General features: G+C 45.6%; 1 protein-coding gene across 2 annotated transcripts in view; it reads right to left on the bottom strand.

The window, feature by feature from the left end:
• CLPTM1 (CLPTM1 regulator of GABA type A receptor forward trafficking) overlaps positions 1–24,243 on the bottom strand; it is a 409,252-nt gene that overhangs the window by 299,500 nt on the left and 85,509 nt on the right. For both annotated transcript variants that reach the window (XM_085625718.1, XM_085625717.1), the window contains exon 4: positions 22,239–22,397. In XM_085625718.1, coding sequence (XP_085481844.1) covers positions 22,239–22,397 — 159 coding nt within the window. The remainder of the gene's footprint in view (positions 1–22,238; positions 22,398–24,243) is intronic.

Genomic DNA, 24,243 nt, shown 5'->3' with positions numbered 1-24,243 from the left:
GGTTACAATTTCTTGAGGTGTTTTAGAGAGAAAAGAGGACTTGCGCACCGACCGTTTGTGCTTCAAAGCCTCTCTCGATGCCGGTGGCACCTCACCCGGTCTCTGGACTTCGGCACGGACTGACGATGCGGAACCTCAGATATTCGCCACACCAGATGTTTCATTTGACGCTCTCTAAACACATTCGGCCGAAGACATTGACAGGAACCGTACTCCTCTGAGTCATGGTGTTCTCCAAGGTACCACAAACAGATTGTATGAGGATCTGTGATCGACATCTGTCTTTCACAAGATCCACAGGGTTAAAACCCTGCAGAGATCTCAAAAAGCACACTGTTCCCTCAATAAAAAGTCGAGATGGGCCCAAAAACTGCCCCCTATCCGCTCCGGATCTGCTTTGCACATGAGGAAAAGAAGAAACTGACGTCAGTGAGGGCGTTATAGATACTCAGTCTACATCACACCCGGTGGATGACGCCACATCCCGTGGACGACATCAACATGGAGTCATGCGAAGTCATCTACCGATGCGCTGACGTGCTATAGGGAAAAAAGTCTGGATCCAGTCTGGCGAATGGGAAAGATTCAAAAGTAAGGAATCTGCAGCTAGATTTCTTTATCAGATACTAGAGCAACATCCTTTGTTTTACCTATCCACTGGCTCCGCAAAATGCTGTTGGCTGATCGACAAGGTGAAGAACACTTCAACCCAAGCAATGCAACACAAATATGGCAATGGTTGGTGGGGTGGATGCAAAGCCCACTTTGCATACAGATCAAGACAAAAGGTCTTGGCTACAACCAAACTAAAAAGGTAAAGTGTGATCCATATGAAAAATGGAATTCAAACACTTACAGTAAATCCTAGTCATCTGAAAAAACATTTTAAAAAAAAAAGGGGTGTGAGGTAAGCAAAGGGTGCTCACATTAACCTGCATGCTCTTTGGCTTGAACTACTTTGCAGCTCCTGCACAGTATCCACTCACTGGACTGTGGAACAGAAAACACCAGGGCTAAAAGGGGGCTGTTGTAGTAAATCTGCATTAAAAGAATCTGGTTTATACTTACCCTAATGATTCAAGAATACTAGGTTTGATTCCAACAGCCGTGCCCAGAACCATCTCAGGCAGTGATACTCAAAACAAAATACTTATGGTTCCCACTTTGCTCTGCGGGGCCAGAGCTAAGTACTGCAAGGACTGAATGGAAACAACCGATTGTGCAAGACAGGGTCTATTCATCAAGTCTCAGACATTGTGAAAACTGGAATGTGGCCAGAGCTCTGTGCCAAGACCGTTGTTGGGAGGATCCCAAAAGGACATCTTGAGTACTGCCATAGTTGGGAGTGCCCTTTCGGGCAGTAAGGGTCTTGGCAGTGTCCATAAATACAGACTCACACTGTTGAAAAATAACGAAGGTACTATATTCACCTATGACTACATTTTTCCAAGAACCCATAATAAGGATTTCAGGCAACTATGACTAAACTGTGTATGAGCTACAGGGATCTAATGATGGCAAATTGCTTCAACACAGAGGGCACTCAAGGAATATCACTTGGTGTATTAGTGGAGGAGCCAGGAGTTGCTTAAGCTGCTTGGAGAGAGGGTTCAAGGATATTTTATGAAAATAGCGAAAATATTACTTCAAAAAAAGCACATTTCATTACATCATTCAAGGTTAAGGCAATTGAAGAACGAATAGGGAGTTTCAATACTGTGCCAATAAATAAAGTCATTAGTGGGGGCTTTGTCTCCTGCAAGGCTTGGCTGGTCATACTCTACTGATATAAATGTGATCTGTTTGTAGACTGCTGCTTTACAACCAATACCTGTGTACTTGATAGTTAAAAATGATCTCACTTCCCTTGCATGACATGGTAGCTCACTGTTCCTCTGTTATAATACTGCTACAGCTTTTCTCTGCTAAAATACTTAAGAACCAAACTTTCAAATAACTGCCCAAACAATCCTCATTTGATACTGGCCACATTTATCACAGGATATAAAATCCACAGCAATTGGAGTACATGTGGTATCACTGAACACCCAACATGTGAACCACAAATAAACAAATCAGATCTATTTATTCAGATCTAGGGAAGTTCTGAGTAGCATTGCTTCATTCAAGTTCCACCCTAGGGATAGACTGAAGCAGTCGGTGGGAGCAGAGAGGTGTCTTCATCCAAGAGTGCCACAAGGTTAGTGTAGCTTGGTTCTAGATGCAGCAACTTCAAAAGAGAGTGGCTAATTGCAGATAGTACAACATCAATGGAATAAACCCGGTTTGCTTCAATAACTAGGTAATCTGATTTCTAAACTCATTAGCTACAATGTTACATCTACTTTGTAGGAATGAACAACCATCTACCCTGCAAGGAATCAAACTGTGGCCTAAGACTGCATACAAAGCTGCAGAACTCTGTATGGTCCACTCAATGATTTTAGCCAATTTACTTGGATGAATTTGAGCCACTGTCCTGAAAAGGAAATGAGGTCTGGTCATCTAATCCAAGGAAATAAATTGTTTTCAAGATTAGGCATGTTCATCTCCTCCCAGAAGGTGAATACTACAGGTATAATAGGACAGAAGTTACAGAAGACTAAACTCTCATCACTTTTGGTTCTGAATTGTATGGACCTCTTGTTTTTCTAACTGCGAGAAATGTTGCAAGGGATTATACTCAATGACAGAGTATGCAAGACCTTCTCACCCCCTCCCAAATGGCCATCCAGCTCACCCCTTTGAAAATAGCCAGCGTCACCTTCTATGTAAAAGCTACCGCCTAAACCCCTTCTGTAAAATCCGCCACTCTCCCAGTCAGCAAAAAGCAGGTAAGGTACCTGAAGAATATAGTACCCAATCAACATGAAAATAAATAATAATTTTGCCCTCATCTGCCTCCTTCCCAACTAGCTGGAACATGTTAGCTGGACCAGACAATACTTGACCAGCCACATATCAATCAAATAGATTGTGCAGAACCTTGCTCAATGTTCATTTAGGAATTTAATTCAGTAGACAATGCAAGCAAAGAAAAAGCACAGTAGTCAACACCAATTCTCTATAACTATCTGGAAAGGAGAACTCTTTGGAAGATCAACGTATATTATGAAATACACAAGACTAGCCACTTTGCAATAATAGTGAGTTTTGTTGCTTTATTGCTTGTATTTGGCCTCTGTTACATAGCCAAAACTATATTAGGAACCATAATTGAGACGCGTTCGACATAAGATTATGTAAGGGGGCTGGTGTACGAGTAATGATTCCTTAGTAAAAGAGGCAACAGGAAGAATTACTTCCTCATTTAAATTCATCTTTGCAAAGGGTTTTATAATAAAGGAAGAAATTGTCAGAAGGAAAATCCTAGTTTGGGAAAGTGGCCCTATTTGACATGGACACCCCCAATTTGTGCCTGGTATACGATGTGATTTTGACTGAAATTCCACTGGGTTCCTGCTAATCAGTCGCCAGAGCTCTTTCACAAGACTGGCCAATTGTTACTCCAACTGGCAAACTCTTTAGCATCCTCTGAAGTTGCTGTAGTCAATGGTACCCTGGTACCTAGGGCATGAGGTGCTAAAAAGGGTCCCTAAGGGCAGCAGAAGGCATTATGCCACCCTAATGAACTCCTCGCCATGCACATGCAAGACTTCCATTGCAGGCTGCGTGTCTAGGTGCAGAAAAAGTGAAAACACGACATGTCACACATCCCTGTGTGACATGTTCCTTAACAGTGCATGTAATATTTGTAAGTCACCCCTACAACAGGCCTGACAGCCCTAAGGGAGGGAGCGGAGTATATCATATCTGAGGGTATACCTGCATGAGCAGATATGCCCCTGTGCTGGTCAGTCCTATTATTGCCAGTCTAACTGGACAGGGAAGCAATTTTAAAATGTGCTGGACACAGGTGAAAACGAGTTCCCCAGATGCACGACGGCTTCACTGAAAATTGTGATGTTTGATATCAAACATCTTGTATTGGGAAACCCACACTGATGCCAGTGTTGGGTTTACCAATACACCTTACAACATGCAATTTGATGCACCAGCCAAATTTCTGCAGAATAAAGAGGAAACCGCCCCCCTCCCACCCCATCCTCTTATAAAAGGACTGTGTAAGTAAATGACTGCTGGTAAATGACTTTTCTATGAAGCATTCCAGAATACAAAAGAGCACTTAAAAGAAAACAATACAATTTATATTACATAGGAAACATTTAAACATATAAATATGCATAGTACAATTCTAATGAACCTATCAAATGTAACACTTGTCCAATGCTTTGTTGATTCTCCAGTCTTGCCTGCAACTATACTAATTCATGGAGACTAGCTGTGCGCACCGTAGGAAAGTGTTCAATTTTGACATCGTCACCCTCCTCTTTTTGCCGGTATTTGATACAATTTTTACTTTAATTGCATTGGGTTCCTACTATTCAGTTCCAGAACTCTTTCTCTAAACTGTACAATTGTTCCCCCAACTGGCAATACCCTTGGTACCACTGTAAGTCTCTAGTAAATCGTACCCCAGGTACCTAGAGCATGCATACCAAAGAGGGTCCCCTAATGGCCGCAGCATTTATTGTGCCACCCTAAGGGACCCCTCACCTAACTCATGCAGACTGACATTGTAGGTTGCGTGTCGTGGTGCAGACAAAAGTGAAGACACAACATGGCACACAGCCCTGTGTGTCATACCTGCAGACACAGCATACAGTATATGCAAGTCACCCCCAACAGCAGGCTTTACAGGCTAAGGCAGAGTGCACTATACTGCATGTGTGGCCATACCTGCATGAGCAAATATATCCCTGTGCTGGCTAGTACAATTACCACCAGTACATGTGCTGGACACTTGTGAAAACTAGTTCCTCAGCTAGATGATGGCTTCACTGGAAATAGGGATGTTTGGTATCCAACATCTCGTAATGATAAACACATACTGATTCCAGTCATTGATTTACCAATACATGCACTCAGAGGGCACCTTACAGGTGCCCCATCACATCCTGCCAGCCGCTGGTGTCCTTGCTGACTGGTTTCTGCCAGCCTGCCACCCAAGACAGTGTTCTGACCTCCTAGGGTGAGAGCCTTTGCTCTCAGGAGTAGTCATATTTGGGCATAGTGACCCCAAAGGTCAGCAGCCCATTGGCTACTCCCCTAACACCTCTAAATTCAGTATTTAGGGGAGTCCCTGGCACCAGAGAAGCAGATCTTGATGACCTAAGAAGAGAGAGGACACCGAAAAGCCACAAAAGCATAGAGGATAGAAGAAGCAGCTGACCTGGTACGGACCCTGCCGGCCTGCCTGCCTACAAACCTCATCGAAAACTGCACCATATTCGACACGTCCTGCAATTGACGGCTCCAGTACCTAGGGAGGACTGCCTGCCTTCCATAAAGTCCCAAGACCTCCCAGAACAGCCGACCTGTTCTCGTGCACCCTGCAGGAACTCCGAAGCAAAGACTCTGAGGACTCCAGAACCACCAAAATCCGACACCTGAAGCATCTACTCCACCCGTCACCCCCCCCCCCTCAGACTGAGTTGAAGTAGGCAAACGGTGTCAATAAGGTCCCCCAGCCCTCAAGAGCTCGAGCCTATCGTGGTTTTACCCCGTGTGGATTCCCCGACACCACCTGCAGCCTCTGGACGCAGGCCACCGTCAACAGGGACTGGTCCCGGTAAGAAAACCAGACACCTAAAGTGATCTCTGCACCCCCGGCCGGCCGTGGAGAGGACCCCAGGTCCCAGAGCATTGCAAGACTTGAACCCCCCTATTGGTTCAACCAGACTGGCCTTCCAGCCAGAGCCTGCAGCATCTTTTCACAGTGAACGATCTCCAAAGAAGCCTAGTGGGCGCCTGTGCTGTTTTGCACTGTGCACCCGTCCGCCCCGTGCCGCTGGTGGTGTACTGCTGGCGCTGCCTTGGACCTTGCCTACCACTCACCTTAACTCCTGGAGACTGGTGCTACAAGAAGCTGTACTGTAGCAGAATGTTTCATCCTTCCATAGGGTAACATTGCAGAACTCAAAAATTGCACTATGTGTCAATTTTTTTAAAGTGAAAAGAACTTACATTTAGAAATGTACTTACCTGAAGAATTTCTCTCTGATGCCTAATATATATATATATATATATATATATATATATATATATATATATATATACATATATATATATATACATATATATATATATACATACACACACTGAAAAAACCATGGGTTTCACACACGTTATAGTTAGGAATTAGCATTTAAAAAACCTTAGAAATTCAGTGAAAAAACCATAGGTTTCACACATGTTATAGTTAGCTGGACATTTTACTCGTAAAAAACCAATGAAATTGCCCAGTTATAGTTAGTTCAGCTAACTATAACTCGCGCGCCCGCAATGCACTGCTGATGACGTCACATATTACATCACTCATGACATGGTCAGTGACATCACTCATGACATCACTGATGACATCTCAAATGACATCACTGATGACATCATCCAGTGAATGTGTATTTTTCTGAAAATTAAATATGTTTTATATATGTATATCTCAAGGACGATGGAAGAATAAATGGGTATATAAGTGTCTAAATGGATGATTTGTTTTTGAAAAATTGATTGTATAACTGACTGATTAAGTGTATCTTAGTGAATACATGGCTTAGTGAGTAATGTTTAAATATGTAAATATCTGTATCAGTCTCTCACTTTGTGTATAAGTGGCTGCATGGGTTGGTGAGTAGCTACATGGGTGTCTATATAGGTTATTAGTTGGTTTTTTGAGTATCAGTCTGAGTGTCTGCATGGTTCGGTGGGGGGTATTACGTAGTGCATAGGTGCATGAATGAGTGACTCACTGTTTGTATGTGTTGAACAGAGCATGTGTGCAGGACTGCATGGGTGGATGTGTGTGTGTATGGGTGTGTTAGTGAGTGAATGACTGTCTCAATAGTGTCTTTATGAGTAACTACATATGTTTAAAACTAGTATATGTGACTATTGGTGTATATATGTGAGTATATGTGAGAGATTGAAAGAGTTCCTGTATGAATAAGTATGTATTTCTATAAGTGATTGTTTAAAAGACTAAGTATGTGTAAGTTTCCGTAGAAGTAAGTGTGGTGGTGTGTGTATAACTGTATATGCAAGTAAATGTATGTTTGATTCTTTATTAGCATGAGTGACTATGTGTGTGAGTTGCTCTATGGATGAGTGGCATTGTGTAACAGGATGTATAGGTGTATGAGTACATATGATGAGTGAGTACATGTATGAGTGACTGTATTGGACTGTTGGTGAATGAGTGGATGTGTATGTGGATCTTAGAATTACTGAAGAGGTTGTTGTAACTGTTATTGGTATGTCCATTGTTTTGTAAATTTTAGTCTATTTTTGAATGTGTGTGTCAAAGGTTATATTAGGGGAAGAGGAGGTCTGCCACTCTATCACAAGGATGATGTCATCAGTGATGTCATTTGAGATGTCATCAGTGATGTCATGAGTGATGTCACTGACCATGTCATGAGTGATGTAATATGTGACGTCATCAGCAGTGCATTGCGGGCGCGCGAGTTATAGTTAGCTGAACTAACTATAACGGGGCAATTTCATTGGTTTTTTACGAGTAAAATGTCCAGCTAACTATAACATGTGTGAAACCTATGGTTTTTTCACTGAATTTCTAAGGTTTTTTAAATGCTAATTCCTAACTATAACGTGTGTGAAACCTATGGTTTTTTCACTGAATTTCTAAGGTTTTTTAAATGCTAATTCCCAACTATAACGTGTGTGAAACCCATGGTTTTTTCAGTGAATTTGCAAGGTTTTTTAAATGCTAATTCCTAACTATAACGTGTGTGAAACCTATGGTTTTTTCAGTTTATTTTTTTCGTTTTTTTAAATGCTAAGTTACTTTACGCCATTCGTGGCGTGCGCGCCCACTTAACGCCACCAAAAGCACAGGGGGTGGGGTCAATGTGGATAGTGGTTTTTTATTTCGATTTTATATTTTTATTATAATTTAATGCAATTTTTTTTTATTTCATTTTTTGTAAGCCTTTTTTTAATAATTTATGTACTATATCCTGCATTATCGAAAGGTTTTTTTTTATGCATTTTTTTCCGTGCGCGTACGGTAAGCTGACGCTACGCGCTTGTAAAATACGCGTACGGTAAGCTGACGCTACGCGCTCTGGACGTAATTAGTGCAGCGCGCCTACGTGATACGTGTGTGCCGTACGCGTATACCCGGAAGCAACGTCGCGGTTACGCAGGGGCGTGTAATGCGCATGCGCGATACGTGATACGTGCGTGCCGTACGCGTACACCCGGAAGCAACGTCGCGGTTACGCAGGGGCGTGTAATGCGCATGCGCGATACGCGATACGTGCGTGCCGTACGCGTACACCCGGAAGCAACGTCGCGGTTACGCAGGGGCGTGTAATGCACATGCGCGAAAGTGACGTAAGCGCTGCGTAAGCGCACCGTAAGCGTCACGTGCGCGCACGGTAGGTCATGTGACTTACAAAGAACACTTTTTATTGGTTGAAATTACTTTCACTTCCAGAAACTTCCCACACCACACCCATTCCCCTCTTTACTGCTTGAAAGAACACTTTTCATTGGTTGATACTACTTTCAGTTCCAGATTCTTCCCACACCACACCCATTCCCCTCATTTCTGCTTGTGATTCTCTAGGAGCAGGAGCTGGATTGACATTGGGATACAATGGCAGAACAGCAGGGCTCTTCTGAGAGTGAGGCCAGCAGCACCACCATGATCCAGAGAAGGAGGAAACAAAAGACTTCTTTTGTATGGGAGTATTTCACTTTTCCAGAGGGGGAGAAAAAGGTCAATGCTCCAAAGGTCACTTGCATACTTTGTGATCGTGTTTTATCAAGAGGAAATCCAAGTAGGAAATATTCCTTTGGAAATCACTCTATGATGAGACACCTTCAGGACAAACACCCAAGGACCTTTGCTCAACATACTGGAGAAAACTCTTCAGTAAGTCACCAGAGCCCAGCCTCAGATGCTCAGCCGAGTACATCATCGGCAGCTCAGCTGAGCCCTTCCTCTGTTGTTGGAGCATCACCTTCTTCTTTTCCTTTGGACATCAACCCTCGATTTGCGAGTGTTGAAATGAGGTGTACAAAATGTGGTGGTCTTATTGTTTTTGGGGAGGTCAGTCTTCCCCTTATTAACAATAAGATAGACCAGCATGTTTGTAGACGCTCATAATACTCCCATTCTTTCTTTCCTCCATCCCTGTATGAACCCAACGGCTCTTATAAGAGCCAACCTTACCTCACAATTTTTTTTTATTTTTTTTTAAGCTTCCCTTTTCGCAAAAAAAATGTTTCCGTGCGCGCACGGTACGCGTAATTCCGCAGGTCGCCGTGCGCGTACGCTACGCGCATACAGCGATTTTTCGAAAAATATTTTTTTTTTATTTTGGCCTTGAGGGTCCTTCTGGGACCCCCTGACCAAGGCTAGGGGGTCAGGAACTGTCGAGCCTGCCCCCTTTTCACATTATCCACCTTTTTTATTCACCCCCCTGACAGTTCGAGAGAGAAAATGGCGGCCGCCGCTTCCTGGTTTCGACCGATTCGAATGTTTACTAAGATCTAACAGCCAATCAGAATCGCGCTCGCGCACGGCACCGTACGCGTACCGTAAGCTTACCGTAAGCGCACGGTAAGCGCACCGTAAGCTTCCACAGATATATATATTGATTTAAAGGCTATTTTCTCAGGATCTACTGAACAGATTTACACCAAACCTACAAAAGGCACTTCCTTGACCTGAGGACTACCTCTCTGCCAAATTTCTAGTAATTCTGTTCAGCCGTTCGGGCTGTAGCTCGCTCTAAAGGTCCTATGGAAAAATGCATGGGAAAAACGCGTTTTGGGACCCCCCTTTTATCTCAGCCCCCGCTTGACGAATCCCCCCCGAGACTTTCAGGGTAGGAGCGGAGCGTAGCGCCCCACCTATTTTGAGAAATTCGCGAGGATTCGTCGACCGGCGCCAAAGTTATTCAAAATAGAATGTTGAGGTTTTCCTATGGAAAAGGGGTCCTAACTATAACTACCTACTGGCGACCGCCAGTAGGTAATATATATATATATATATAAAGATACTTGCTATTTTTATAAATTGGTGTGGATTGCCTTGAATCATGTGCATCATGTATTGGTTATTATGGGTATTTGCAAATGTTTTGCACTCCTCTGTGTTGAGCCTAAGGCTGCTCGCCCACAATGTCACCTAACAGAGCACTTTAGGATTGCATAGCAAGCCCCTGTCCACTAAGAAGGGAACCTCTGGACTCTTTACATAGTATATCAGATTTTGATATCACATAAAGAGCCAGCTTCATACACCAGTTTTTTTTTATTGTGTCGGTATCTTTTGAAGAAATAACCTGGAGCTTGCAGGCTCTCATGACTCAGTTGATGCCAACTAAAATGGTTTCCTTCCAGTGATGAAAAATCTACACCCCCAAAAATTATGGGCTCTAATAATTTGAGCATCAGAAAAACTAAAATTGCAATTAAATATCACAGAGGGCTGATCTCTAAAGCAGAACTTCATGTCATTCCAATTTGTAAAAGTCACATTCTAACACTGGTATGATCCTGTAGGATCACTGGGGATTTGGTAGCTTTCAAACTACTTCTGAACTTAAATTTATAGTTTCATCCATACAATGAAGATGCCACAGGGTGCAGTTTTCTGGTCAGATTCTTGATTAGATGGTGCTCTCGTATTCGCTGAGGAGCGCAGGTGTATGATTTTGGTGTTTAGGGCTAATGGACAGTGTCTGGTAAATGTGCAACTTCTAGATTGATAGATATGCCAGTAGTTGAATGGAAAAAAGATGTGCATCTGTGTCTAGAAATTCTTGGTGGAGAGCGCTGTTGGGCATCATGATAGCCAACTACATATGGCACATGAGGTTCAAAGTGCAATACAATGTCATTTGGAATAGTTTTTTACGAAAATGTGTCACTGGGAGAATTCAAATAACCTGCATTTTTTTTTTTTTTTTTTTTTTTTTTAAATACAAGGGCACAGGAATAGAGATCCACTTTCCAGAATAAAGTAATGAAGGTTAAGACATCATTTGGGGAACCTCTACCATCATTCAAGCTCCATTTCAAGGCCTAGTAGCAGAAATGAAGCCACATGCATTTGTATTGTTTCTTGAATGAATCATTTCTAGTATGTCTGTACACACAGGATGTGTGTAGACATCCAAGAAGAAGAGAAAAAGAAGTGGGTGGAGAAGGTACAAAGACACCATCATTATACGGACTGTCAAGTCTTTGGAGACCTAATGAAGTCCGGGGAGCTGGTGGTTCGTAATATGCCTTTCAACTGACTCCCTCGAGTCTCCAGGGAGGTGGGTGGAAGTGTCCATCTCTTGGGCCTGAGGAGACCCTGCTGAAATCAGTCATGCTCATTCAGCAATCAACAAAGTTTCAATGGAAGCCTTTGGTAAAACCTTTCTTTAGGAGGTACATGTATGGCTGCTAGACGCCCTATCCACAGGTCCTGTTAACAGTATGATTGGTATCGGAGGACCCTTTTCTTTAGGACTAAGGCAGTCAGACATTTCTAGGCACTGCCTTGAAGTAATGTTGTGTACCCCCTGTAGAACAAGTTACTTACCTTCGGTAACGATGTATCTGTACGAAACATTAGTTAGATTCCTCACCTTAGAATATCCCCAGGCGTAGACTGGATCCGGAAGATTTTGTGTCAGAAATACCCCTTGCGCGTCGCTAGGCGTCGTCTGCGGCTCCGCGTCAGTCGTCGGCGTAGTGCGCCAGAATGACGTCGGAGTACTTAGACGCCGCCCTCGCACGCTGACGTCAGTTCTTGTACATAGCTTTCCGCGCCAGGAATGCAGAGCCATGCAAAGACCGACACTGGTGCCAAAAATAAAATCTAGGGGCCCGAAAAGGACAACCTTAACCCCAGATGTCAGTTCGCAGAACGGGGAGGATGGGTGGGTCGGTGAGGAATCTAACTAATGTTTCTTACAGATACATCGTTACCGAAGGCAAGTAACTTGTTCATCTGAAAGAAACACGTTAGTTAGATTCCTCACCTTAGAATAGATACCCAAGCAATACCATCCCCGGTGGTGGGTCTGCGAACCAAGATCACACCAGAAAGTCCTGGAGGACAGAACGGCCAAAGAAGCCATCCCTCCGGACTTGGCTGTCAAGGCAATAATGCCTGGCAAACGTGTGTAGTGAAGCCCACGTCGCCGCCTGACAGATGTCCTGCAAAGGGACACCCCGTCCCAAAGCAGTAGTAGCCGCTGTGGCCCGAGTAGAATGGGCGCGCAGCCCAGCAGGAGGGTCCTTTTTTGCCAAGGAGTAACAAATTTTGATGCACAAAACGACCCACCGAGAGATGGTCCGTTTTTGCACAGCTTTCCCCTACTTAGCACCCACGTATCCAACGAAAAGTTGGTCGTCCACCCGGAACTGCTTTGTGCGGTCCAAATAAAAGGAGAGCGCACGTTTTGGGTCCAGACGGTGGAGCCTCTCTTCCTCTTTGGAAGGATGCGGAGGCGGAAAGAAGGTGGGCAAGGTGACAGACTGCCCAAAATGAAATGGAGTCTCCACTTTCGGAAGAAAGGAGGGACGAGGCCGAAGGACAACCTTGTCCGGATGAACAGAGAGAAAAGGAGGCTTTGAAGATAAAGCCTGGAGCTCACTCACCCGTCTAGCCGAGGTGATGGCTACCAGAAAAGCAGTCTTAAGCGTCAGCAGACGAAGAGGACAATTATGAAGAGGCTCAAAGGGAGCACACATCAGAAATGTGAGAACAAGATTCAAGTCCCACTGAGGCATTACAAAAGGGACAGGAGGGAACGTGTGAGTAATCCCTGTTAGAAAGCGTGTAACTACAGGGGACTTGAAAAGAGAAGGCTGATCAGGAAGCCGCAAGAAGGCAGAGATGGCAGCAAGATAACCTTTCAGGGTGCCCAGGGCAGAGCCCTGCCGGGCCAAAGAAAGAAGAAACAGTAGAACCTCAGAAAGAGGGGCGGAAAGGGGATCCACAGCCTTTGCTGTGCACCATGCCACAAATTTGTTCCACCGGCAGGCGTATACCGTCTTTGTGGAGGGACGCCTGGCTGCCAGAATGATATCACAGACTTCAGGAGGCAAGTCAAATGGCATCAACTGCCGCCGCTCAATCTCCACGCATGGAGGTGGAGGCTGGACAGGTTCGGGTGGAGGACCGTCCCCTGCTGCTGCGACAGAAGATCCTTCCGAAGGGGCAGACGTATCGGAGGATCGGTCAACATACTGAGTAACTCGGGATACCAGTACCTTCGTGCCCAGTCCGGAGCCACCAAGATGGCTTGGGCCCGGTCACGCCTGATCTTCTTCAGCACTCTGGGCAGAAGTGGTATAGGCGGAAAGGCGTACAACAGACCGCAACTCCACTCGTGACAAAAAGCGTCGCCGAGCGAGTGCCGCCTTGGAAATGCCAACACGCAGAACTGCTGACATTGCGCGTTCTCTTCGGTGGCGAATAGATCTAACCAAGGCTCTCCCCGCTGCTGAAAGAGACCTTGCGCCACTTCGGAGTTCAGACGCCATTCGTGATCCATCATGCACCGGCGGCTGAGTTCGTCTGCTCTGGCGTTCAGAGAGCCCGCCAGATGTTGAACCACTAGGGTGACGCTTTGGTGTTCCAGCCATGTCCAGAGGCGCAGAGCCTCCTGACAAAGGGTCCATGACCCCACCCCGCCCTGTTTGTTGCAATACCACATGGCGGTGGTGTTGTCCGTGAACACCTGCACGACACTTCCCCTGACAGAGGGAAGGAAGGCTTTCAGTGCAAGTCGGATCGCTCTCAACTCCAACAGGTTGATGTGGAGACGTGGAGACGAGACTCCGCCGGAGACCAGAGGCCTCTGATCTCCGCCTCTCCCATATGGCCACCCCATGCCAGGAGGGATGCATCCGTCACTACGACATGCTCCGGTTGGGGAAGGGAGAGGCTCTTGCCCTTGACCCAATCGCGGTCCGTGAGCCACCACTGCAACTGCTGCGCAGTGCCCTCCGAGATCAAGACATGGTCGGACAGGTTGCCGTGATGCTGGGCCCACTGAAACTTCAGGTCCCACTGCAGAGCCCGCATGCGCCGCCTGGCGTGATGCACTAGTAGGATGTAGGAGGCCATCAGCCCCAGAAGCCGCAACACTAGCCTGACCGAAACCCAGGATAGAGGCCGAAAGATGGGAATCAGGGCCTGTATATCCCGGACCCGCTGTTCCGGTGGATGGACCCGGAACTGCGCCGAATCGAGAACCGCTCCGATGAAGAGGAGCTTCTGAGAGGGACTCAAGTGTGACTTCGGCACGTTGATGGAAAATCCCAGCAAATGCAGGAGATCCGCCGTAGTCTGGAGGTGGGAGACGACTGTCTGGGGCGAGCCCGCCTTCAACAACCAGTCGTCGAGATAGGGGAAGACTGGAACCCCTGATCTGCGCAGATGAGCTGCGACCACCGCCATCACTTTCGTGAACACCCGAGGGGCACTGGTGAGGCCGAAGGGGAGCACGGTAAACTGAAAGTGCTCTTGGCCCACCGTGAACCGCAGGTAACGCTGGTGGGCCGGCAGGACGGGGATGTGGAAATAAGCGTCCTGCAAGTCCAACGCTACCATCCAGTCTCCGGGGTCTAGGGCAGCTAGAACCTGAGCCAAAGTTAACATCTTGAACCTTTCCTTCCGGAGGAAAGCATTGACGTTCCGGAGGTCCAAGACAGGGCGTAGGCCCCCTTTGCCCTTCTTGGGAACCAGAAAGTAGTGGGAATAACAACCACGACCTACTTCTTGGGCTCGGAATGCGCTCGACGACCCCCTTGGCCAAGAGGGCCGAAACTTCCTCGTGGAGAAGATTCAAATGATCCCCCGAGATACAGTGGTGCTGCGGTGGCATGGCTGGAGGGGGTCGTCTCGAAGGGGAGGGAGTAGCCCCTTCGGACGATTTGCAGCACCCACCTGTCCGATGTGATGGACCGCCAGTGGAGCAGGTGATGGCGAACTCTGCCGCCCACTGGCGTGGAATGGGCCTGAAAGCTCGGACTAGGAAGGCTTTGAGGCGGATGCTGCCGGGGTGGATGTGGGCTGACCTAGTCATCCTCCAGAACCGCCTCGTCGGAAACCACGTCCGCGACCGCGTGCAGGTTGGTTCTGCGGCTGGTGGCTAGGCGCACGTGAGGAGGCACCCCTTCCTTGGCCACGAAAGGGGCGAAAGGCGGAAGTTTGCGACCGCGGGGCTGAGAGGCCCAAGGACTTGGCCGTAGCCCGGGAGTCCTTAAAGCTATTCAGCGCACTGTCCGCTTTCTCGCCAAAAAGGCGAGTGCCATCAAAGGGCATGTCCATGAGAGTGCTCTGGACATCGCCCGAAAATGACGTGGACCGCAGCCAGGCGCGACGTCTAAGCGCCACTGTGGTAGAAATGGCCCTACCCAGCGAGTCCGTGGTGTCAAGCCCACATCGGATAGCATGTCGCGCTGCATCCCTCCCATCGGCCAGAGCCTGGGTAAGTCGTGTCCGGACCTCCTCCGGACACAGGGGCAGCACGTCCTCCACCGCATCCCACAGGTAGTGGGAATAACGGTCCAAGAGACAAGCGGTGTTCAAAGACCGCAGGCCCAAACTAAGGGAGGAGAACAGCTTCTTGCCAAACTGTTCCAGTCTCTTGGAATCCTGGTCCGGCGGGGCGGTCGGGAAGGAGGATTGGGAGGTAGAGGCCTGGATAACCAGGCTCTCAGGGGTAGGGTGTTGGGACAGAAAACTGGGGGTCGCCCGGAGCAGGGCGGTGGCGCCTGGCGACGTTCCTGTCCACAGGAGGAACTGTGGAGGGCTTGGACCAGGTGCCCTGCAGAACGTCAATGAGGGCCTCATTGAATTGCAGCAGAGGCTCAGTGGAGCTTGCTGCAGACTGAAGCACCTCAGTAAGGACGTTAGTCCTCACAGCCACGGCAGGCAGCTCGAGCCCAAGGGCTGCAGCCGCCTTGCGCAGCACCACAGAGAAAGCAGCGCCCTCCTCCGAAGCCACAGTCGGAGGAGAGACGAATCCAGTGTCCGGAGAGGTATCCAGGCCACTGGCCTCCCCCAGTTCATCTGCCCAGTCCTGTGACATTTGAGCCTGAAGGGCCATAGGATCCTCGGATCCCTCCCAGTTGTCCCCATCATCCGATTCCTGGTATACAGGAGGAAGGAGCGGAGCCGGGCGATAGACATAATGTGTCTCCAGCGGCGCCGAACGCGGCGTCCATCGACGCCGGGCCCGGAGTGGGGCTGAACTGGGGCTCGACGTCGAGCGGAGTCCACGTCGGGGGTGTTACCGGTGTCGACGCCGGCAGAGGAGGCGTTACGAGGTCGACCGGTGTCGGCGGGGACTCGGGAACGGGTCCCTCGGGCGCTTGCGGCGTCAACGGCGCCGGAGCCGTCAACGGCGCCGGAGCCACCGGCAGGCAAGGCAGCCCAGTCGGGTCCGCGGGGCCCGAAGGCGCGCCAGCGGGCGTCGACGGCGGAGCCAGGCTCCTCATGGCCAAGAGGAAGGCACTGACTTCCGCCGGCGTCGCGTCAGTCCCAGGGACCGGTGGGTATGGGGACTTGCGCGGCGCCTGCGGCTCCGCCGGAGCCGCGGGGGTGGAACCACCCTGACCCTCGGCCGAGTCGTGCAACCGGCGAGGGGAGTCCTTAGAGCGGTGTCGCCTCTTGGAATGCTTCGACTTACCCGAAGACTTGGATCCCGACGACCGATGGTGACGTCGGCTGCGGCTCCGCGACCGATCCTTGGACCTCCTCCTGGACCGGGATCGAGAGGCGCGCGGAGCCGAGTGGCGAATCTCGAGAAGCTTACAGGACCGCTCCCGTCTAGCCTTCGAGGTCAGGGCCTTGCAGTCCGAACACGACTCCGCGTCGTGGTCGAGGCCCAAGCAGTAAAGGCACCGGCGGTGATGGTCCGTAACCGACATCAAGCGGCTACAGTCAGCACAGGCTTTAAAACCAGGCATCCTACCGTCACCGGAGTCGAGACAAGATCAAAAAGGATCAAAAAAGTTGGTCAAAAATTGACTAAAGGGTCGCTCTCCCGGATCTGCGCTTACTGGCGCGGAAAAAAGAAGAACTGACGTCAGCGCACGAGGGCGGCGTCTAAGTACTCCGACGACGTCATTCCGGCGCACGACGCCGACGACGGACGCGGAGCCGCAGACGATGCCTAGCGACGCGCAAGGGGTATTGCTGACGAAAAATCTTCCGGATCCAGTCTGACGCCTGGGGATATTCTAAGGTGAGGAATCTAACTAACGTGTTTCTTTCAGATTCCTAGGGCCATAATTCCATTAGAGAAGGAAGTGAAAAAATGGATAGAACACACAGAGAAGATAAAACAGAAATTTTAAAGGTGGTTGGATGATCAAATACTTGCTTATGAAGACCGGAGTGGGCTAATATTTGACAACATTAAATTCCTAGCATGGAATATTGCAGAAATCAGGCTATATGCAAGAGGAGGGAATTGTCTGGCAGTATTTTATAGCTATTTAAAAGTCATTCCAGGTTTTTAAAAAGTTATGAAAAGTTGAAACCATTTCCTATTAATAGTTTTTTGAAAAATAGGGACACAAGGGCAAAGGCAGTTGAGGTCAAGCCATGCTCATAGCATTTCATATCTGTGTCTTATGGAAAGGTAGCTAAAACCTCCACAGAGCAGTAGAGTTAATTAAAGTTACTTGAAACACAACGGACCATAACATTGTTCATATAGTGTGTTGAACGAGTCACTTTTGCTGTTGCGAGTTTTCTGAAATGCACTTTAGCAAAGAGAAGGCGCATGCTGTTTTAATATCAATGCACTTTATTAATTTCTGTATATATTGTATTTGTATTGCTGCTAAAGCGTTTACTGCTGCTAACTCGTTTATATGACAGAGTTTAACATCTTTGCCATTGGATAATAATCGCTGCTATTTTCGGATCTCGTCTATTTGCACCGTGACTTTAGCTCCGATCAAATTGCTGTTTTTGTCTATAGTCGTACTTATTTTAAATGGAAAATGTGAATGTAACTTTTTGTGATGAGTTTGATCTTAATGATGTTTGTTATTATATGCATCTTTTATGGCCTATCTTCGGAAGGTCGAATAAAGAAAGAATTGAATTGAGTCAAAATCACCGGACACAATCTGTGAACCTATATGGGATAGTGCATCTTATAGGGATTTTACCACACACAAAAAACGTGAGAACTAGCTACTTTTACATAAATAAAAAAAGAAAATTAATTCTGAATGTATTTTGTATAATTGTTTTCGGGACCTACGTGCTAGTGAATGCAAGTCACAGGATATAAATGCTAAAATACTACATAAAGAGTCCTATATAGCCTGTGCAAAATAGGGACACAAGGGCAGAGGCAGTTGAGGTCAAGCCATGCTCATAGCATTTCATATCTGTGTCTTATGGAAAGGTAGCTAAAACCTCCACAGAGCAGTAGAGTTAATTATAGTGTGGAAAATACGTATATTCTTCTCCAGTTCAGGTATGTCGTATGACAACATTACGATAGTTTTTAGTAGAAATATACTTGAACTGATAGATTCACCCAACTCATTTCTCTCTTAGCAGGTGGATCGTTAATGAAAACATCTCACGATCAAATTCCTTATCAACAATTTCAATCTCAAGGGAAATGTGACGCTGGTAAACTCATTTAACAAAAAGTTGACTAACTGGAATTTAAAGCATTAGGAACAGACCGCACCCACAACACACCTCACATTTCACAATGCAGCAGTAGTTCTGGACTACACTTTCAGGCTTCCATCCAGGCTCTAATAATCAGACTGTGCTAAGAAATATTTGTTACCCCAGCGCAAAGTTGCATTTTATGCTATGCTTGTTGAATGAAATTCCTAAAATTACACCATTACAACACACCTTATAATTTGAAGTCAGTTCGGCTAGAAATCTTATCACAGAAGCACAGGAATAACGCAAGGGGATAGGACCGAAGTGGCTCTTGTTTGCAGCACTTGTGTTTTCTTGCACCAATCTTAAGTAAGAACTACAAGATAAACATTTCACACAATATTGCAAGATGGAAATTCTGCCCATTTTGCAAACTCTAGAGCTCAGGGTAGAGAGAATATCATCCTCAAAATATTTTTTTGGTAGGCCTATCACTAGTAACACAAATACAAACACAACTATCCATATATATATTTATGATAGGTCAATCAAAATGAAATGTGACCTTTTTAGTTTTTCAATGCTCTGCTGGTCAAGTATTGTTTTTTTTATTACTTTGTGTCCACCCTTCCCCATAGCTGGCAACACACCATTTTACATGTGGTGGCTATTGTTTAGTTCTGCGTTCCTTAGTGCTCACTCTTCCACTGATTCCCCGATAGTGATGTTGGCTTCTCCCTCAACCTGCACTCAAGAGTTTTCTCACTAAGCAGTTACTTTGGCCGCTTTCTTTGGCACAACTCTTATGGCAAATCTGCTAGTGTTGTCTTTTAATTTTCCGCTCTTGCAGTATCTTGGCCTTTCTCATTATTAATAGAATAACATTCGTTTCATCACTATTAGCAAGATACCATAACATCAAGCAGTACTCTATACATTCTTTGAGTTGATTGTAACTTTGGTAAGTTCAACTATAGTTTTTCATTCAGGTAGGGGAATTTATTCTTTCTATGCTTCCTATGGATGAACCTAATTAACTGTGCCTTCTTAAATTGTCGTGCAGGTGGTCAACAGGGCCTGGAGGCTGGTGACCCAAGACTCTTTTCAGTCTCACTTTACCCTGGATGATACGAAGTCTATGAACACTCTCCCAGTGAACATGGGAGTAGGAAACCTTGAAACGGAAATTAGAAAAATGACAGACTATGGTATAAGTCTGAGCTCAGGACCTACAATAACGCCATCAGGAAGGCAAAGAAGGCCTACTTTGTACAACGAATCAACGAGAATTGCAACTGCAACTTCGCAAAAGAGTTGTACAAAATAGTAAGGCAACTAAGTAAACCTGCGAGTATGTCCCAAACACTGCCCCCCTCGGAAGAAGCCTGCGCAAAACTAAGCACATTTTTCTCTGATAAAATCAGCAAAATCTACTCCTCCTTCAACACGAATACCACAACAGACGCAATTGACTGGGAACACCGGGATCCCCACCCAGATGCCCCATCTATCATGGGCACTTTTTCCCCTCTTACAGAGGACAAGGTCTTAAAAGCGATGGGGGAAGTTAAATCAGGAACTCCCCTAGACCCCTGCCCCACTTTATCGTTGCCCCGATTAAAGCAGTATTCTGTCCCTATGTCACTCAGCTATTTAACAATTCTCTTAGCACTGCTGCATTCCCCGAAGCCTGGAAACAGGCGGTTGTGACCCCCTTGCTGAAAAAAGCAGAAACTGTTGTCTACAACCCTGAAAACTATCGGCCGATTTCCCAACTCCCATACCTCTCCAAGGTCTTGGAGAGGCTGATAAACAGACAAGTATCCAACTACTTAGAGTCTAATGAACTACTTGATTCCACTCAAACCGGCTTCAGGGCCCCTAACAGCATGGAGGCGACTCTTCTGGCCGTTCTAGACAACATCAGATCTCTGACCGATCAGGGGGAGCTGTAGCCCTGATACTGTTGGACCTGTCGGCAGCGTTCAACACGGTCTCACACAAACGATTGCTGGAAATCCTGCATGGAAAGGGAATCCATTCTAAAGCCCTACAGTGGCTCAGTTCATTTCTGAGTAACAGAACACAAATGGTGCAATTGGGTCACTTTCTATCCAAACTTAGCTCCATCAGCTGTAGTGTCCAACAGGGGGCATCTCTCAGCCCTACATTGTTTAACGCTTACGTGTCATCTTTGGTGAAAATCAGTAATAAATGGGTGCTCAGTATCTGCTCCTATGCGGATGATACACAACTGATGGTTGCTCTGGGGGAAGGGCATGATAACACCAGAGTAAAATTGAACAATTTCCTTTCAGAGATGGCACAATGGATGTCAGAACATTGCCTAAAACTGAACGCAGGAAAATCAGAGATTCTGCTTTTCAGAGGAGCCAACCTAATCTGGGATGCCACTAGGGGGCCACGATCCCTGGGAGATGCCCCAGCACCCAAACAATGTGCAAAAAATCTAGGCACTCTCATTGACAATACCCTTTCCATGAAGGACCATGTGCGGGCCCTGTGTGGAAGGGGTTTCGCAACTCAAACTGCTGAGAAGACTCTTTCCCTGGATTCCTTTGGACTGTAGAAGAACAGTCACACAGGCCCTGATCATAAGCAAGTTAGACTATGGAAATGCCCCATTCGTAGGCATGGCAGGGTACCCTTTTTACACGCCTGCAGGTGCTGCAAAACGCCGCAGCTAAACTGGTGAGCAACAAAAACAGACTGAGCTCTGCATCGATGTGCATGAAACCTCTTCACTGGCTGCCTATGCAACAAAAAACAGAGTTCAAGCTCCTCAGTCAAACTCACAACCCATTGCACCACTGTGGCCCCAGAATCTTACAGAATAGAATAGAATTCTATGTCCTTACAAGGTGCAGAATATCACTCCATCAAGGGCAGGCCAGGCCAAAACATACAAGGAAAGCTAGGGCAGGACGACGCTCATTCTCTTATCTAGCAGAGAAGAAATGGAACGAACTACCCCAAGACTTGCGCCTTACGGCTATCTAGCCTTTAGGAAAAAACGTAAAACTCACCTGTTCCCTAAGACCCAACACAGATCCACTACTCCCACTGGCCGCCCTACGGCGAATTATCGCTACATAGCGCCGTGATATCCTATGGGATGAATGTCGTGCTCTATAAATAAATTACACCATTTCCCCATCGATATACCACACTAGGACTGTCTGCAGGCTTGAAAGGAATGTTTACAAATGACTTTGTACATGTGTCCATGTTTAAAAATATTATTGTTAACTCCTATGTGAATTTGTTCCAACATGAATAAAAGTGTCAAGCCTTGGAATGAACCACTTGAAAACCTACTCCAATGTGAAGAATGCTCACTTCTGAACTCAAGACATTTTGGCATGAAGGTAGGAGAACTCAACACAACCATCTTACTTCTTTTTCAAATACCTCCCATTTATGTATTCATGGAGAAATAGCCCAGTGTAAGGAGTGCAATGCTAACCTCTGGAATATAGACTTCGGAATAGTGCTCGTAGCAGCCATCTTTGTTCTCCCCGCTAGCCCAGTCACCGTATACCAAGTCCCGCTGCTCCCAAAACAATCTGGAAGTATCATTGAAGTCTGTGAAGAGCTCACTTTCAGAAATAAAGACATGGAGGTCCTGCAAGAAGAAAGCAAGTTACTTAAAACACAACGGACCATAACATTGTTCATATAGTGTGTTGAACGAGTCACTTTTGCTGTTGCGAGTTTTCTGAAATGCACTTTAGCAAAGAGAGGGTGCATGCTGTTTTAATATCAATGCACTTTATTTCTGTATATATTGTATTTGTATTGCTAATAAAGCATTTACTGCTGCTAACTTGTTTATTATATCTCTGATTTTAACATCTTATGCCATTGGATAATAATCGCTGCTATTTTCGGATCTCGTCTATTTGCACCGTCACTTTAGCTACGATCAAATTACTGTTTTTGTCTGTAGTCGTACTTCTTTTAAATGGAAAATGTGAATGTAACTTTGTGATGAGTTTGATCTTAATGATGTTTGTTATTATGTGTATCTTTGATGGCCTATCTTCGGAAGGTCGAATAAAGAAAGAATTGAGTCAAATCACTGGACACAATCTGTGAACCAATATGGGATAGTGCATCTTATAGGGGATTTTACCACACACAAAAAACGTGAGAACTAGCTACTTTTACATAAATAAAAGAAAGAAAATTAATTCTGAATTTATTTTGTATAATTGTTTTCGGGACCTATGTGCTAGTGAATGCAAGTCACAGGATAGAAATGCTAAAATACTACATAAAGAGTCCTATATAGCCTGTGCAAATATGATCTTTGAGGTTCCTAAAAAGTAAAATGTTCTGGTTCACAAAGAGACACTTAGTTTACTTCTGGACGTGTTAGGTGCATCATGTAACTTTTAACCATAGTCTAAGGATAACAACAACACAGCCAAACTTGGACATACAATGTTATCAAAAACATTTCTTCCTCTGCAAAACGTTCCATTTTGGGAACACAAGTAATCATTGAAGAAAAGAAAAAAAAAACCATCTGACTGCGTGCAAACTAGAAATAATATGTGAATCCAAAAAGATCTCAACAGAAATAGCCTCATTAAGCAAGTGTCTGTCAGGTTCTCATTATTTTACTAATCTTGATGATAATCTGTGGAATATTTTCCATGCTCGGTTGAAACTCTTTCCACAGTGGTTAAAGTTCAGAAATGATACTATTGCTACGACTTTCGTTTGGTCTTGAACTGTGTTTTGGTCACTTCATTTACATGATTCTTAAAAAGTTATTTTGAATTTATGTCACTATATCCTCACAAGTCCTGCTTATGTTCAATTTTTAAACCAATGATTATCTCCCTAATACCCATCAATATATTTAACTAAATTCACCATTCTATCAGATTTTTTTCTTTCAATGACCTGCATACTTACCTTAGAATACAAAACAATTACAATTTTTAAGAGGATTTGATGCTTTTGATAACAGATATTGTAAAGCACACTGTCTTACAGAAGCTTACAATATTACAGAGTTGCTGATAAGTTATATTCAAAAATGATTTTCCCAGATATGCGTAATGATGTATATAGTATTGTACAGAAGGGTCTGGATACAAGGTTTTGTTTTTGTCAGCACATTCTTGCGGCCAACAACAAACTGTATGCATGCAGTTGGGATTCCAGCTTGACCATTTCGTTTAGAACTGACTCTAGACATTCATGTATGCATTCTGGATGCATTTAGGGATGGGAGGAATTTAGGGGGTTCAGAAAAGAGGGGAGAATTACAAGTGATAGGAAAAAGTGGGACATACCTACAGGCTTGACTCTTCCAGGGAACAGGTCAGGATACGTCTAGTTCCTGTTATTTACTATTTTACATTGTGCCTGTCTCTTGATCTCCTAAACCCGAATATGTTTAGGTTGGAGTGAAGTTTAAAAGGATGCGTTTATCTTTTCACGTCAACACACATTTC

The sequence above is a fragment of the Triturus cristatus genome, chromosome 9 (genome assembly GCF_964204655.1).
Source record: "Triturus cristatus chromosome 9, aTriCri1.1, whole genome shotgun sequence".
Classification (NCBI taxonomy): domain Eukaryota; kingdom Metazoa; phylum Chordata; class Amphibia; order Caudata; family Salamandridae; genus Triturus; species Triturus cristatus.
This window is presented reverse-complemented; position numbering and strand designations above follow the sequence as displayed.